At 50.8% G+C, this 16,006-nt stretch overlaps 1 protein-coding gene across 11 annotated transcripts in view; it reads left to right on the forward strand.

Annotated features, from left to right (window-relative positions):
* CUX1 (cut like homeobox 1) overlaps positions 1-16,006 on the forward strand; it is a 346,311-nt gene that overhangs the window by 317,672 nt on the left and 12,633 nt on the right. For 8 of the 11 annotated variants that reach the window (XM_033111153.1, XM_033111158.1, XM_033111154.1 and 5 more), the window contains one exon: positions 155-5,371. The exons of the other annotated variants lie outside the window; for them this stretch is intronic. In XM_033111153.1, the coding sequence (XP_032967044.1) occupies positions 155-848 (694 nt within the window). In that variant the 3' untranslated portion in view covers positions 849-5,371. Of the gene's footprint in view, positions 1-154; positions 5,372-16,006 lie in introns of those variants that run through there. 11 annotated transcript variants of the gene reach the window in all.

Here is a 16,006-nt window from a genome sequence, read left to right on the forward strand (position 1 = left end):
GGCTTGCAGGCCTGGGTGGGAGTGTGCGATTCAGTGCAGACGAGAGAAGAGGGTGGAACAGGGATGGCAGGAGGCCCGAGCTCCAAGGGAAGGGGCCTGTGCCCTCCCATGCGCCGCAGCCACTCATGGAGCCCTCCCTGTTTGTGTCTCCTAGGTCTCGGATCCGTAGAGAACTGTTCATTGAGGAGATTCAGGCCGGGAGCCAGGGCCAGGCCGGGGCCAGTGACTCCCCCACAGCCCGAAGCAGCCGGCCAGCGCCCAGCTCGGAGGGTGACAGCTGCGACGGCGTGGAGGCTGCCGAGGGGCCGAGCGCCGGGGACATCGAGGAGTCTGGCGGCCCTGCAGCCGCCACCAAGTCTCAGGGAGGGCCAGCCGAGGCGGCCACGGCCCCGGAGGAGCGGGAGGAGGCGCCGCGGCCAGCGGAGAAGGCGGAGCCGCTGCCCTTGGGGACCGTGGCCTCGGACGACGCTGACGAAGAGGGCCGACCCCGGGTGCCACCGCCACCACTGCCCGAGGGTCCCGCGGAGGGCCCGGGGCCCATGCCAAACCCCGCCGCCACGCCCGCGGCCAGGGAGGACGCCGCTACCTCAGCCGCCCCCCCGGGGGAGGGCCCCTGCAGGGCCCGGGACGGCGCCGACAGGAGTTCCGCTTTGCCAAGCACCAGCGCGCCGGCGGCCGCCCGCAGGCCCAGCTCCCTGCAGAGCCTCTTCGGCCTCCCCGAGGCGGCGGGCGCCAGGGACTCGCGAGACAACCCCTTGAGGAAGAAGAAGGCCGCGAACTTGAACAGCATAATCCACCGCCTGGAGAAGGCTGCCAGCCGGGAGGAGCCCATCGAATGGGAGTTCTGAGAGGCGCCGCCCGCCCATCTGGCCAGGCCGAGCCGAGTCCAGTCTGGCCGAGCCGGGCCGGCCGGGCAGGGGGCGGGCGCCGACTCCGCGGCCTGGACCGTGTTGCGCACTTACCGCCCTGCGGGCCACAGGGCAAAATCGCCATAGGCCAAGGTGCATATAGAAAACAAAGGAGCATTAAGCCCAATCTATGTCGTGTTTTCGAGGAAGAAAACGGAAATGTGTAGTCGAGCTTTTTTGTACCCTGAAGTGTTTTTTTTATTGCCCTAAGTGATTTCCACAGGTTCTGGAATAACTCTTACAGCTTTGCCTTGCGCCCTCCTCTTTCGTGTGGGCTTTAAAAAAAAAAAAAAAATCAAACCCACATATTAAAAGGGGGCTTTTTATCTGCCATCTAATGGCTTCAGAGCGATAATACACTATTATCTTCTTAAACCAGGAAAGGGGGGGGATTTTTCAGAAAAATTAAAAAAGAAAGTTTTTGTAGCTGTTCAGTTGCCACTAAGAGATTGCACAGTCAAACCGACTCTAAACACACTAGTTTGGATTCCTAAATATTTTCAAGAAAAGAATCTTCTCGTTTGAAACTTTGAATTAAAATAAAACACATTTACTCCACATATTTTTTAACAAAAAGAGAAGTCACATCAGGAAAATATCTGATTTTGTGGTAGCTGACGTAGTGTTTTCTTGTACGTGAATAGAATCCTGACATGTAGTGCACATTGATCCATAGCTTTAACTGACTCTGGGCTTTTGCTGACCAGGGTCTGTTTAATACACTCCATTCTAGGCCAAATCAGGACAAAAAGAAAAGATCCGAATCTAGGTATTTTATAATCTGCTTTTTAACCTCTAACCGCAGAGCACGCTGATCAGACCTCATATCTCGGAGGTTTAGGAGACAAGTTAGAACTGTAGCATGTACCCATTCATTTTGTTTAATTTATGGTGTCTACGTCTGTGTTAGTGCGTCTGCACATGTGTGAGCATTTAAAGAAAGGAGGAAAGAGTAGGCCGCTAAGAGCGCAGCAGACAGTTCTGGGGCCAAGCGGGGCCCACCCTCTTAGACAGCAGCCTTTCCTTGGCACAGAAGGCACCACACCTCACACCACTCTCCCGGGCGCCTGATGGACTGAGCCCCACCAGGGGACGCCGCTCCCTGGGCCTGGGCAGGGCTCGCGAGCACTCTCTCTTTCCCTTTCTTCCCACCACAAGCACTGATGACTGTTGACGTCGTGGGAAGCTTCCTTCCCTGCAGAAGAGAAAACGTGGCAGTCTGGGCACTGCTCCCACCCCTGTAGAGACGGCCCAAACTCACACCAAAACGTTGATGCTCTTCACCTCCAAACCAGACTATTGGCCCTTCATTCATTTTGCCTCTTGGAACATTTTTTTATGCAGTCTTTTACTTAGTCTTTTAGGGCAGTCTAAGTACAAATCAAAAAGTCTAACTTGTCTCTGATTCCTCCTTTGTCTATGTGTATATGCGTGAGAATAGAGGTGGATGAGAGCGTGCGTGTGTGCGTGTGTGCAATTTTATACGTCTGTGTATTTTCTTAAGTACCTGTGCACACATAGAGTGCATTACTGCCACCTTTTTTCAATAAGCTGTTTTATCAGTTATGGCTTCTACAAGTTTGCTAATTTAGACTCCTTTATTGCCATATCTTTAAACTAACAATAGATGATTTCGGTATATATATATATTTTTTTTTGCTTATTTATAGGTGCTGTATTTTATTATCTGATTGTTAGGAAGGGATGAAAGGGGCAAATATTCTTTAGAGGGATAGACTGCCGGCAGTATTGGGTATAATTTACAAGATGTAGTTGTCATACTGTATATTACTGATTGAAAACTTTTTGACCGTATTGTGTATCATTGAAACCTTTGTCTTAGGTCAACATCTTTGGATGACATTTTAATGGTGCATTCATTATTTCTTAAGTTTAATTAATATTATCTTTTTTGATTTTGGGGGGTGGGAGGGAGTTATAATTTTAGAGGTATGCTCCCGCTATTACACCTCAGTGTGCTTGTATTAATTACCTTGTAGGACTTTGACTGTAAGATGTGAAACCACATTTCTTGCATGACGTTTTAGAAATTATATATTTCATTTACAGTCTTTTAACCTGCAACTGCAGCACTTAGTTCAAGTTTTCACAAATTTAAGAGTCACTACACTAAAGACAATGCCTTTTCATGAATGAGAAGTTTTCAGAAGGCTCTAGGAGGCTGAGAGGCAGGCCGTTTGTCTTTTGATGGTTGCATCGTCTCTGAACTTGAAATCTGGTTCAGCGAGAAGAGAATTCAAGATGGAGGAGCTTAAGGGGAAACAGATTAACATCTGGCTCAATTCAGGTACTTTAAGAAGAGCGAGTTTGCATTAGTGACCCTTAGGACAGTGAGTAGCAGAGCCCCTGACAGTACTGTGGTGTCCTCTCCACAAAAACCTCGAGGGAATTTCGTCATCATGTGTGATGAATCACTAAATATCTGATTTTCATCAGAATCAAAAGCAGGGAGTTAACAGGAAATATTAGGGTAGTGTTTTAGTTTTAAAGGCATGACTGTTATTTACAGAGGTGTTAAATCGAGGAAACTGAAAAAGTATAAATTTGTCTATCCTAGTGGCCAAATAGTAACAGTCTAAAACAGCCATTTTGGCTCTTCCAAGCAATTTAGTCATTTTTGTTGTTGTTGTTGTTGTTGTTTCAGCTAGGTTATTGTTGATTTCCATTCTGTCTTTTTTGCCAGACTTACATCTGGGTGCTCGATACAATCAGTTGGTTAAATTTTGCTTGCAGTTCAGTGTTTGTATTATTTCTCTATTTATTTTTTTTATTACAATCCCAACCCTATGCTCTTTTGTGTTAAGCTATCACTGTCTGTAATACTTCTAAGAGCTGCCACTAAATGACAGAAATCTGTCGGCAGGGGGAAGCGCCCCCCTCCTCGTTGCGCCCCTGAATTTGAGTCCAAGGGTTGATCTCGCATTTTGATAAGCAATATCCAAGTGCCTTGAACAGCGTCCTCTCCGTGGCGTTCCAAGCAGTCCTCCCGCAGGCAGCCGACCTCCTCCTCTTTCTGCTCCATCAGTTTAAAAAGCTGATTTGTACCTCTCCCCTGGGGAAAACGGTTCCGTATAAAACATTAACACTTAATTACAAGCTCCATTATACCATTTTAAATGGCTTCTTTTTGTTAATTGGAGGCAGTGTTCATAACTTAAGGTTTCTGCCATTACTTAGCTGGCTAAGTGGAGGCTCCACATAAAATCTGTGTTCGCGATCAGCCTCTTGCCCCTTGGTTCCTGCCCACACTCTCCTATGGTGTCTGAGGTGGAAAGTTGGTGGGTTCTGACCTAGACCCGTGCCCGCTCGCTTCCACTGCCCGGCTCCCAGGTCAGCTCCTCCCTTGAACTTCCTGATCACTCAAATGTGTGTGATTTCTGTCCGCCAGTCTGCTCCTCTTTAGAAAGGATTGCCACAGCCGTTTAGCTCGACTCAATTATTCTCAGAGCCGACCTGTCTGAGGAATACCACAACGTGAGGTGGCTTATGGTTAGTAGACTGCCCGGGATGTAGGCGTGGGAGAAGTCTCAGGAAATGCCAGGATCTTGACTCGTGTGACTACTATCAAACCCTGGCTGCTGTGTCTGGTAAAATACCTGAGGCAGACTGAGCAAAAAGATAATCATTCATAGCCTCCCTTTACTTCCAAAGCACAAATGCCTCCCTGCCCAGGCTCCTTCCTGTTGGTGTCTTTGTTCTCTCCCCATTTAAAAACCATCCTGACTAATGTGGACATTCAGGTTTGCTAGTTGGTGGTCCAGACCCAGAGTGCTACGGAGCTTTGGGCTAAATGTTCCTCCGTGCTCTCTCTGGCCGTGAGAGACCCTCCCCACCTACACCCACCCCTGGGTCCAGCTGGCCAGCTCCTGAAGGAAGGAAAACCCCATCTGCCTCCCTGGCCAGGGCACATCAGTTGTGCAGCTCATGAGCAAACGAAGCAGAGGCAGGTTGTAGTTTAATCCCAGGGAGACCTCTGGTGTCGGCTGACTCCTAAGATCACTCGGCAGACATGCCCTGAGACGCTGGAGCGAGAGTCTCCGGACAGCTCAGTCTGCAGGAGGGTGCTCTCCCAGCTAAAGCTGGACTGGGTGTTTTCTGTTCCTCCTGAACTCGTGTCCTTTCATGTGGTGATCAATGAACTCTATTGACAGTCTATGCAATGTTTTTCATTCCTCTGATTTTAGAGAAACAAACCTCACTGAAACCAGCAGAGGAAGTATGCGCACGTCCTTTGGGATTAGCTCCGAGTGGAACAGTGATAGACTTACTAGACCTGGGGGACAGTAGCCTTTGCCTTAAATACACTATATGACAGGCACCTCTCAACAGGCCTATAAAAACAAGAGTGCCTGTAGCCATCCCAGGCCCCTGCTTTCAGAGGCCCGTAAGCCAGCTGTGCGGGTGAAATACCGTGTTTCCCCAAAAAGAAGACCTAGCCGGACCACCAGCTCTAATGCATCTTTGGAGCAAACGTTAATATAAGACCCAGTCTTATTTTAATGTAATATGAGACCCGGTCTTATCTAACATAAGACCGGGTCTTATATTAATTTTTGCTCCAAAAGACACATTAGAGCTGATGGTCCGGCTAGGTCTTCTTTTCTGGGAGACACGGTATAGGAAGGCGAGGTTCTGGCAGTGTGGTGGGGCTATTAGCCACGTCCTTCAGGCTGGAGGTTCAGCTCCCTCCCTGGATGGCCTCCCTTGTCACACTCCTCATTTGTCCCCGCCTACCTCACTAACCCATTCTGCCACTTGACATCACTCCTCACCCCGCACCCCTCAGAACCGTGCGACAAAGTGGGCTCCAGGGAGAGAAAAGGCTAGAAGAGTAGCATCCATGAGTGTATCTTAGCCTGGTAGGCAGGCGTCTTCTCTCATGAGCACAACATGGACAGACATCTGTGGATTCTTCTCTTGGCTTCCACCTGTTCCTGAAGCTTCTGGCAGCTGTTTCCTTGGCAAGCAGGGCAGTCTGCGGCCTCAGAGGGCCTTGTCTTTGGCCTGTCGTTGCTTTCTGCCCGTTCCTGCTCAGCTGTTAAGATCTGTCACAGCCACTTCCCTTGCCCTGGGCTGCCCCTAAACATGCACTTGAGGACACTCCCCCAGGGTTCCTATCTGGCATTGCAGGACTGTCTTTGTTGTCTCTGGCACTGGGAGGATATGACTTCAGCTCTACTGTGACACTCTGGAAGCATCTCAAGGACAGGAGAGGATATGGCCTTCTTCAGCCCGTTCACCCATTTTTCAAACACATGACCCTTTCTTCCCAAAAGAATATGCCAATTTCCACCCAGTGCTGCAGAAAACCAGCTCCCAGAGCTGCTGGTTGGACGTGGGTCCACCCTCCCTGTTAGCCAAAGTGTTCTCCTGATGGAAAGAATTTGGAAGTGGGAGCCTAAGATTTGTGCCGTCATCGTGTGCTCGGGCATTCACCAGAAAAGCTCATATTTAGAAATCCCCCCAGTGCTTCTGCAGTTTTGAGAGGACCTTGATGACATTAGGGGAGACTTCATGACCTGCAAGGCAGAGCTGCTACCCTGAGTGGCAAGGTGGTGGCCTGGGACTCCCAAGTTACGAAATTCCATTTTCCGGAGCACATTCAGTAATGGCAGGCTTGCCAGCACACTTGCTTGCTAAGAAAACAGTCCAATTTGACAATATCATTTCCATCCCCATCAGTTTCTGCCTTTTGAAACATACTGGGATAGGAAGGAGGAACAAGTTCAAATACAGTTCTAAAGAGATCCGACCTGTTAGCCTCTTAGAGGTGTGCTGAAGTTGAGGCCAGGGCCCTCAGAGTAGAGGAGGGGCCGTGATGAGCAGTGAGCTGAGCAAAAATGAGCCACTCCCCTAAGTCTTCTGCCCCAGCAGCCTGTGAGCCTAACGCCTGGTCTCCTGGTCGAGGAAGAAGAGGGAAATGCGGTTTCCCGCGTCTGTCTCACTTGCACGAACTGCCCCCGCCTAGTCCTGGCTACCGCTCTTCCATCACCTCCTCCCTCCAAAGATACTGTGTCCACACTGACGGTGGCATCGTCTCCATTTTCATTTTTGGATGAAGTGACATTTAGCTTTAACAAGACATTTCCAAAGCGCCTAGTCTCCTCCAAAATGCTAACTTTAAAAGTTGGGCATTGTAGGCGAAGAATCCTTAAAAGGCTAGTGAGAGAAAGACACTAGGCTATGTATGCATAAATGTGCACTTCCCATCCCTGTTTTTAAACTTAAAATACCTTTGAGTTGCTTTTCATGGGTCATTTTAGTTCATCCAATACTGTTAAGTTTAGTCTTGTGTTACTGTAATTTCTGTAGTGTTTAGGCTTTCATTTCTACCACAAAATATGCTGTTTGCTATGTATCAAGCTTTCTGTGATCAGAAAGGAAAGGTGCCTTATATCCCAATGTCACATCCCTATGGAAAATAATCAGAAGCACAGTATGTACGGAAGCTTTGGGACTTCCATTGGTGAAACCAGACTCCGTCAGCAAGACGCATTGAAGTGGCACGGGGCTGCTTTTGTTTTATAGTTCCTTTTTTCTCCTTTTTCATTTTCCCTTTTTTTTTTTTTTTTTGGTAGTTTGCTTTAAACGGAAAGCACTTAAATAGATGACTATGTGTAAAAGCTCTGTGCAATAGAGATCATTTTTCTTCATTTTTAAGAGATAACGTATTGCACACCAAATGAACTCAAAGTAAGCTTTAGACCAGGACGGTTCAGGTTGTGGATGAGTGTGTTCACTGTAGTTCCGTTTGTTCATGAACTGAAGGGAATACCAGCTTCCCCAGCCCCCCAGGTCCCCACCTGCCTCTTGCTGACCACCGAGGCCTAGCTCTGCAGGGCACTGGCCGTAACCGCCGGCTGGGTGGCAGGGTGGGGGCGTTTGTGACTCAGCAGCTGAGAACCTTCCCAATGTGAGACCACAGCCTCCCTTCCAGCACTTAACCTTTTCTTGTTGAGATGGATTGACTGCTACTGACCTGCCAGCGTGTGTGAGGATAATTATAAAAGGATGTTTCCTTGAGAAAAAAAAATTATTTCTATCCTCTTCTATTTATTATTACGTTAATCATTTAAGTACTAATCAGGAGTGTATTGTTGTTTTGTGTTGTTGTTGTTGTTGTTGTTGTAAATGCTTTTTGCTGTCACTCCAGTGGTTACTGTCTTCTGCCTCCTGCCCTCCCCACCCACCCACCCCCAAAAAAAAGAACCGAAGGGTCTGGGGATTTGACTGGGGGCAGAGGGGCCTTCTCCAGCAGAATCAGATACCTGTCTCCAGAGTAGCCACTCAAAAACTGGTGATCTCTACATGTCTAACTTTTTAAGTGAGAAAGTTAATGAACAAAAATCTACCAGTATGAGGAAGTGCCGAGTTGAACACTCGTGTGAGGAGCTGCAGAGAAGACTTAGAAAAGCAAAGTTCAGTTCCCCAAAGCCTCCTAGAGCCTCTGGTAAGACTTCTGGGTTCATGAAGTTTCAGCGAGCCCTGGTCAGAGGGTGTAGCGGCCTGGCCAGGGCTGTGACTTCCGAGTGAGAGAGTGGTTTCTTGCAAGGCTCACATGGGTTGACATGTTTTGGTTGGCTTTTTGTTGTTGTTGTTGTTTTTCTTGCATACAAATTTGGTCAAAACCATCTTGCAAAGCAACAGTGTTTCTTAGTACTGCTGTGGCTTAAGGACCTACACCAGGGAGGTCATGGGGGAGCCCCTTACCCCCTTAATGTGGTTAAGTGTGGAAGGAGGTTAGATGTGGGCAGAGCTTTCTGCGGCTAGAAGCACAGCCAACACGACACCCAGTTGTTTGAAATCTAGTGTGAGGGTGAGGTGGGGCTGGCCTCAGGCCTGTGGGCTCACCCTCATGGGACAGAAGAAGGAAGCTCCCCCCAGGCCGAGACAGGGACTCTGCCCGCCCCAGGCGGAGCCAGACAGCTGCCTCGGCTCCCAAAGGGCCCACTTTCCGTGCCATGACTTTTCCCCTTCTCTGAAATTAGTGGGGGTCCTGATTTTGTTCTCATCTCTTTGAAAGCAAGCCCTCCAATAAAAGAACTGCCCCCGTCTCCCCCAAAGAGTTTTCATTTCTCTCTAATTAGTCTATGCATTTCTCTCTTGAGCCGTTTTCTGCCTCTTTCCTTGAGAAAACTGGCCTCTCATGTCCCACCATCTGAGACCCCTCAGAAAATGCTGTGCATTTTGGAGACGTGAGGATTCATTCAAAATTCTTAAAGCATTTGAGAATAGCTTGTTATAAAATACCAGTGGGAAAACAAGAAAAGGTGGTTTTTCCCACGCCCCTTTCCACTGAGGAAGACCTAGCTCTTTGCGATTGTGCAATAACTACTTGCCTGCGAGCGGGCAGCCACGCTCCTGTCCAGACTACTAACAGCACAAGCCAAGCGCGCTCTCGGAGTGGCGGACTTCTTCCGGAGAATTCTTAATAAGCTCAGCTCCCCCCAGTGTATCGTGGTGTCTTACATTTTAGCAGTATTTTATATTTTCTGTAACACACTAAGTCTTAGATGTTTTTAGAGCTCGTTTGTTAATACTCAACAATCACAGACATTTTTTTTAATCCTCACAGAGACCCAATTGACCAAAAAAAAAAAAAAAAAAAAAAAAAGAGCGTCATCTTTTTGTACAAATAGCTTTGAGAAGCCTCTGCTGTGTTGCTGTGACCCATCTCTGGTAACATTTTATTTCTTGCTATTTGTTTTCGACATTAAGAGTCAAAAGTTGATCCGGCTGGCGTGGGGGTGGGGGAGGCACCCGTCGGCCCCCCGACATTGTCCCTTCTGTCTTTGGTTAGCCATACGATGTTTGTTCTCAGCACTGTACAACGGTCCCTATATGATATGGAGAAGCAATATCACTGTATGAAACTCACACCATGTATTATTATTATTCACTAGCACCCTAGGTGTGATAATTGAAGTAAATATCTTTTATACAAACATAAGAACGTGTGGGTCGTTTTTATTTAAAGTGCTCTGGCCTGAGAAGCAGCAAACACTTTCATTCTGGGTCCAAAGGCACCTCCACAGTTGCCATTCAGAAGTAGCCATCCCTCCACCTTCCTGAGAGTGCTTCCGGTGGCACATGGCCCCGGGCAGGTGTCAGCAGAAACCTGAGCCAGGGTTGGGCCGCATGGCGATGTGGGCACCAGTTTTCTGTCCGAGCAACACAGTACGTGCTCTGTAGGCCCTGCGTCCCTGCTTGCTGTTGTCATCCTTACTGTTCGGGTACCCTTGCAGCACTGACCCTCCTGGCATCTGCTTTCTTATCTGTGAAATGGGGGCATCGCCTGTCTCACAGGCTTGTGAGGACCAGGAGTGGGGGCCGACGGTGCTGGGTACAGCACAGTGAATGGGGCTTGGGTGCCTGGCCTCAGCCTGCTCTGCGGGGGTCTCTCTCTTTGTCCCTGACTTGTGTAAAGAAGGACCAGCCAAGAGCACCTGTTAACTCAGGCAAGTGAGTTCCCACGGAGGAAGGACGGAATGGTGTCTTATGGGTTTTTGGAATGACTGGGCTCCTGAGAAGTGGTCTGTCCAGCCAGCGCTCGGGGCTGGAGCTGGGAAAGCTCTGAGAGTTGGCTGCTAGGTGGTCCACGTGCTTGTGACAGGATGTTTCTCATCTTGAGATCTACGGGGCTGAAAAAGTATCACCACCCTCACTGATGTGTGACTGGTTAGGGAATAGTTCATTGTGCGTTCATTTATGCTTTTCAGAATGTGAAGCTCCCATACAGAAGCATTAAGTTAGACTCAAAGAGTTAAGGTAGACTCAATCCTCTCTCCAGCGGAAGACCCCAGAACACGGGACCGTCTCCCACCAGTGCCAGGTGCTCCCAGCAGCCTGGAGTCTCATCTGGTCACTCAAGGATCTGGTGTGTCTAAAGCTGCCCCCAAAAGTCTGCCCCTCCCCAGATGGGAGAAATTAGCATAAAACCACTAGAGCTCTACCAGTCGGATAAAGTAAAGTCTAACTCGGCTCAGATTCCACTTTTTCTCCTTCTTAGTTTAGGTATACCCCCACTTTTTAAAGAGCTCACTAAATTATAATTAAAAAAAAAAAAAAAAAAAAACTCCACTTAGCACCAAGTCCTTTTATCCAGAAAGTTTCCCCAAAGTACTTTAAAAGTGAGATTTAATTAAACAGCAGTTGCACATGGTTTTGCAGGCCTGTTTTTTTGTTTTTTGTTTTTGTTTTTGTTTTTGTTTTGTTTTTGTTTTTTTTAACAGGACTTTATTGGGGAACAGTGTGTATGTACTTCCAGGCCTCTTTTCCAAGTCAAGTTGTTGTCCTTTCAATCTTAGTTGTGGAGGGTGCCGTTCAGCTTCAAGTTGTTGTCCTTTCAGTCTTAGTTGTGGAGGGCGCAGCTCAGCTCCAGGTCCAGTTGCCGTTGCTAGTTGCAGGGGGCACAGCCCACTATCCCTTGCGGGACTCGAAGAGTTGAACCGGCAACCTTGTGGTTGAGAGCCCATGCTCCAACCAACTGAGCCATCCGGGAGGCAGCTCAGCTCAAGGTGCCATGTTCAATCTTAGTTGCAGGGGGCGGAGCCCACCATCCCTTGCGGGACTCGAGGAATTGAACTGGCAACCTTGTGGTTGAGAGCCCACTGGCCCATGTGGGAATCGAACCGGCAGCCTTCGGAGTTAGGAGCATGGAGCTCTAACCGCCTGAGCCACCGGGCCGGCCCTGCAGGCCTGTTTTTGTAAACTGCCAGTTCCAGAGGCAGAAAAGGGAGCAAGATTTCATGTTGTGACTGCAGCTGGGCGATGCCCTCACCCCAGGCAGGGAGTGCAGTGTTTGGCCTTTCTCCTCGGCCTAGAGTAACGTGGGTCTGAACGAAATGATGCACCTGATTTGATGCCCTAAGGAAACACAATTGCAGATGTGCAGGGGAAGGTGGCGGCGAGATGATCTAATTATTAGAGTGCGTGAGTTGTCTGCTGTGGTCCTGTCTGCTGTGTTTAAAAGGGCCTCTGAGTGGCTGCCTTGGGGCCTGTTGCTTCCTTCACGGCCCTAGCACGCTGGCTCTGGGGCCCGTGCAGCTGGCTGGTCTCTGCGTCAGCACGGCCTTGGTTCCTGTAGGGTGGTAGGGGTGTAGGCGGCTGAGCTAAGAGCCTGGACTGTGATGTTGGTGGGGGCCCCTGGTCGTTGGGCTCTTGATCCGAGTCTGGCCCACCCCACGTGGGGTGGTGAGCTGGCTGTGTTAATGGGGGCGGGAGGTGGGCGACGCAGCCCACGCCCAGCGCCGGGCGGGCATTCGGAAGTTCCTGCCTCTTCCAAGAAGCCTGACCTCTCAGAATGTCAGTAGGAAGGGCCTTTTTATTGGAGCCAAATGGTTTGTAGACAGGTGAAAACAGAGCTACTGTTTAGGGAAGGGGGCGGGGAGGGCTCTGCGCAGTGCGGTCTGAGGACCCCACTCACTTTCCTGGGGGCGTCGGGGCCCTTCCTTGCCCCCCAGGGGCACTGCGTTGGATCCTATTATCTTCTCTTACCAGCCGGTGACCTTGGACAAGTCTTAGTCGATGCTCAGGAAATCTTTTCTGAAAGAACGAATGAGTTGAACTTCTTTGAGCTTCTGTTTCCGTCTCTGGAAAGCGCATACGATCATGCCAGACTCACAAGGCCACTGAGATGATATCTGTGAACTGCTCAGCGCGGTGTCTGAGCCCACGGCGGGCACAGTACATGCTCATGGGGCTGTCGATGACGGTGATATTTCATCAGATCTGGTTGCTAGGGCAGCAACTTCCAGTCAGAGTTGCCTTCACCTTGTGCTGACGCAGGAAGGGCCCCTGCCGGCCCGGGCACTGCTCCAGGTCAGCCAGATCACCAGCAGCTGCCAGCCGAACGTCACACGCCTGACGTGCCGACTGGCACAAAGCTCAGTCAGCAGCGTCCTCCGCCTCAGCGGCTCTCTTCAGCACCCTGTTGAAAATTCAGGTCTCGGGTTCCACAAGTGGCTGAGGCTGCCACCCCTGGGCTCCACCACAGACAAGAAGGAAGGGCCCTCCATTCTCCTCATTCTTCTATGGGGGGGGGCCGCACCTGCCACAGGGATGGTTTCCTCTTAAAGATCCATCTGATTGAAGCATCTGTCACGGCTGATTCCCGTCCTGTTATAGCCAAACCCAGAAGCCTCCCATGGCTGAGGAGAGTCTCTAGGGCCATGGTATTCAACTGGGGGTGACTTTGTCCCCAGGACATTTGGCAGTATTTGGAGACATTTTGGGCTGTCACAATGTGTCGGAAGGTGCTCCTGACATCTAGAGGGGAGAGGCCAGAGATGCATAATGTCCTACAATGCATAGGACAGCCCCGCACCCCCAACAAAGAATGCCCTGGCCCCAAATGTCAATGGTGCCAAGGTAGAGGGTGAGGGGCAGGCACAGGCTTGGTGATGCCACGCGGCCCAGCTAAGGCCACCTCCCTCTTGGAGCCCCTTCAGATTTGTTCAGCAGATTGCCACTGAGAACTGCTCTGTGCCAGGGACGAGCTCCAGGCTGGGTGTCTGGCGGCCTCGAGTCACCCACAGCTCAGAGGGGAGACAGACCAGGTACAGAGCCACAGCCGAGGCCGGCCCTGTAATTGGTACTGAGGGGGCATCTGAGCAGTGACTTGGGAAAAGGCAGGACTTCACAGGGAGCAGCCTGGAAATGGGAAGAGGTATTTGGGGCAGGCAGGCAGAGAGGACACATCAAACTGAGGGCTGGCACAAGCACGGAGGCGACAGCATCAAAGGAACAGCAAGCCACTGTGCAGGGAAGGGCGTACCCGGTGGAAGGACGACCATGCTTGACAAGAACAAAGCTGGTCTGGAGGGTGGCAGCCCTAGGTGAGGCTTGTTCTTCCCTTCTAACGTCTAGAAGGACTCAGGTGTAGCCGAGAGCCTCTGCAGCCATGCTTGGGGTCCAGGGGTCCCAGCTGGGGAGCAACTGCCCCCAACCCGTCCACCAAGTGTGCACTCATTGGCGAGGTGCAGGGCCGCCCTGGGGCTTCACGCTGGCAGATGTGCAGTCCCCATGCCAGACCCAGGCTGGAGGGCTCCAGATGAGGCCTAGCAGTTATCAGGCGGTGGGACCAGCAGAGGCCGGCTGGCTGCGCCCAGCCAGTTGTGCTTCCCTGCTGGGTGGAATCCACTCAGCCCATCGGCTAATGGGCATTGAGGGCTTACCATGTGCCGCTGCTCTGGGCACTGGGGCCATCACAGGGCACAAACATGGAGCTTACCTCCTAGTGGGGGAGACAGATGGTGGACATAATTAATGACTGAATTACATAGTAGCACAGACGGTGGTCAATTTTATGGGAGAAACATAAGGTCCAGGGGACTGGAGGAGCAAGTGGAGGGTTAAAGTGTTAAATCAGGTGGTCAGAGGCCCCATAAGAAGGTAACGTGTGAATAAAGTCTTGACATGCAGGTGCCCGAGGGAAGAACCTTCCAGACAAGGAACAGCAAGTGCAAAGGTCCTGTGGTGTGTATGTGCCGAGAACCAGTGTCGCTAGAGCAAAGTAACCACAGGGCAGAGGAGGAGACAACCAGGTCAGACAGACAAGGGGGAGGCAGAGCTGGTGGGGCCTCGTGGGCCATTGCAGGGCTTCGGCTGTTACTCTGAGGGATGTGGGGGCCCTTGCAGGGTTTGAACAGAGGGTGGTCTGATCTTACTGTTTTAAAGGTTCTCTGGCTGCTGCTTTGTGACTCGATTGTGGGAGTGAGGGTGGGAAAGGAAGACCAGCAAGGAGACCGTTGCCATAATCAAAATGAGGGGTCGTGACTCGGACCAGGTGGTGGTAATGGTGCAAAGTGATTGGGTTCTGGATATATTTTGAAAGTAGAGCCAAAAATAGGACTCAGCTATAGATTAGATGTAAGGAGAGAGATGAGCATGGATACCCCCGCCCCTTCCCCGGGATTTGGTCTGAGCCACTGAAGGATGGCCTTGCCTCTGCTCCCCACCACCCTGAGGATACCACTTCCTTGGGCTGTGCAACAGGGGTTCCTGCTGTGGTGAAGCAGATTGGGGGGCTGTCAGGCATCCATTTGGACCCGTTCAGTTTGAGATGCTGGTTATACATCCAAGTAGAGAATGAGCCCCAGCAAAAGGGTGCACTGGAGACATCCACTGGAGAGTCATCAGCTTATCAGTGGCACTCAAAGGGGCCAGGCGACCGATTGATCAGAAGGAAGAGAAAGGCACTTGGGGGTTGGCGCCCTGGGGGCAGCGTGTTCACAGCTTAGCGAGGAGGAGAGCCAGCAAAGGAAACTGAGAAGGAGCAGCCAGTGGGACAGGAGGCCGGGAGGGTGCAGGGACCACAAACCAGGTGCTGATGGGTCAGTAAGATGAGGGCCGAGGACATCGCGATGTGCGAGGTCATTGGCCGCCTTGGCAAGGACAGGTGATGTAGTGGGCATTGGTCTGCTGGGAAAGGTTTAGGGACGCGAACACTTAGAGGAGACAACTTCTTTGCGGAATTTTGCGGGAGGGGATGGTGTAAGGGGAGGAAGGAGGGAAAGGGGGAGGGAGGGCGGGGAATACCATGCTTATGTGCTTGTGGAAAGGCGAATCAGGGCTGATGTTGCAGGAGAGGGAGGACCCTCGCTGGGGGACCCCTTGGGTAGGAGCGAGGGGCTGGCACCTGCAGGCACGGAGTGCCCAGCACTCATCTCTGAGCACCGGTGGGGACAGCCAGATGCCAAGGCGGGGAGGGGTGGATGTGCAGGCTGCTCCCCTCCCTTCAGAGCCAGTGTACACGTTGAGCAGCTCCAGAGTGCCTGCCTGGCTTACGGGGGGCTGACTGAATAACGCAGGGTCCCCCACCCTCCAGAAAGCCGTAGACACAACACCGCAGGCCTTGCCATCCAACTCCAGTTCTGATAAGTGTCTGCATTTAATCAATCTGCGGTCAGGCATCATGCCTTGACCTTGAGTCATAATCCAGCCTCCTTAAGTGTTGACCTTGCTTTGATTTCTTTCTCCTCTTTGTGAAAGGCACCCTCTAGGAAGCGTTCCCAGATTCTCCCAGAAGGACGAGGTCCCATGAAGTTTCATGAGGGTAGGAGACTATCTTGGGCCCA

Source organism: Rhinolophus ferrumequinum, chromosome 7 (genome assembly GCF_004115265.2).
Source record: "Rhinolophus ferrumequinum isolate MPI-CBG mRhiFer1 chromosome 7, mRhiFer1_v1.p, whole genome shotgun sequence".
NCBI classification, from domain to species: Eukaryota; Metazoa; Chordata; class Mammalia; order Chiroptera; family Rhinolophidae; genus Rhinolophus; species Rhinolophus ferrumequinum.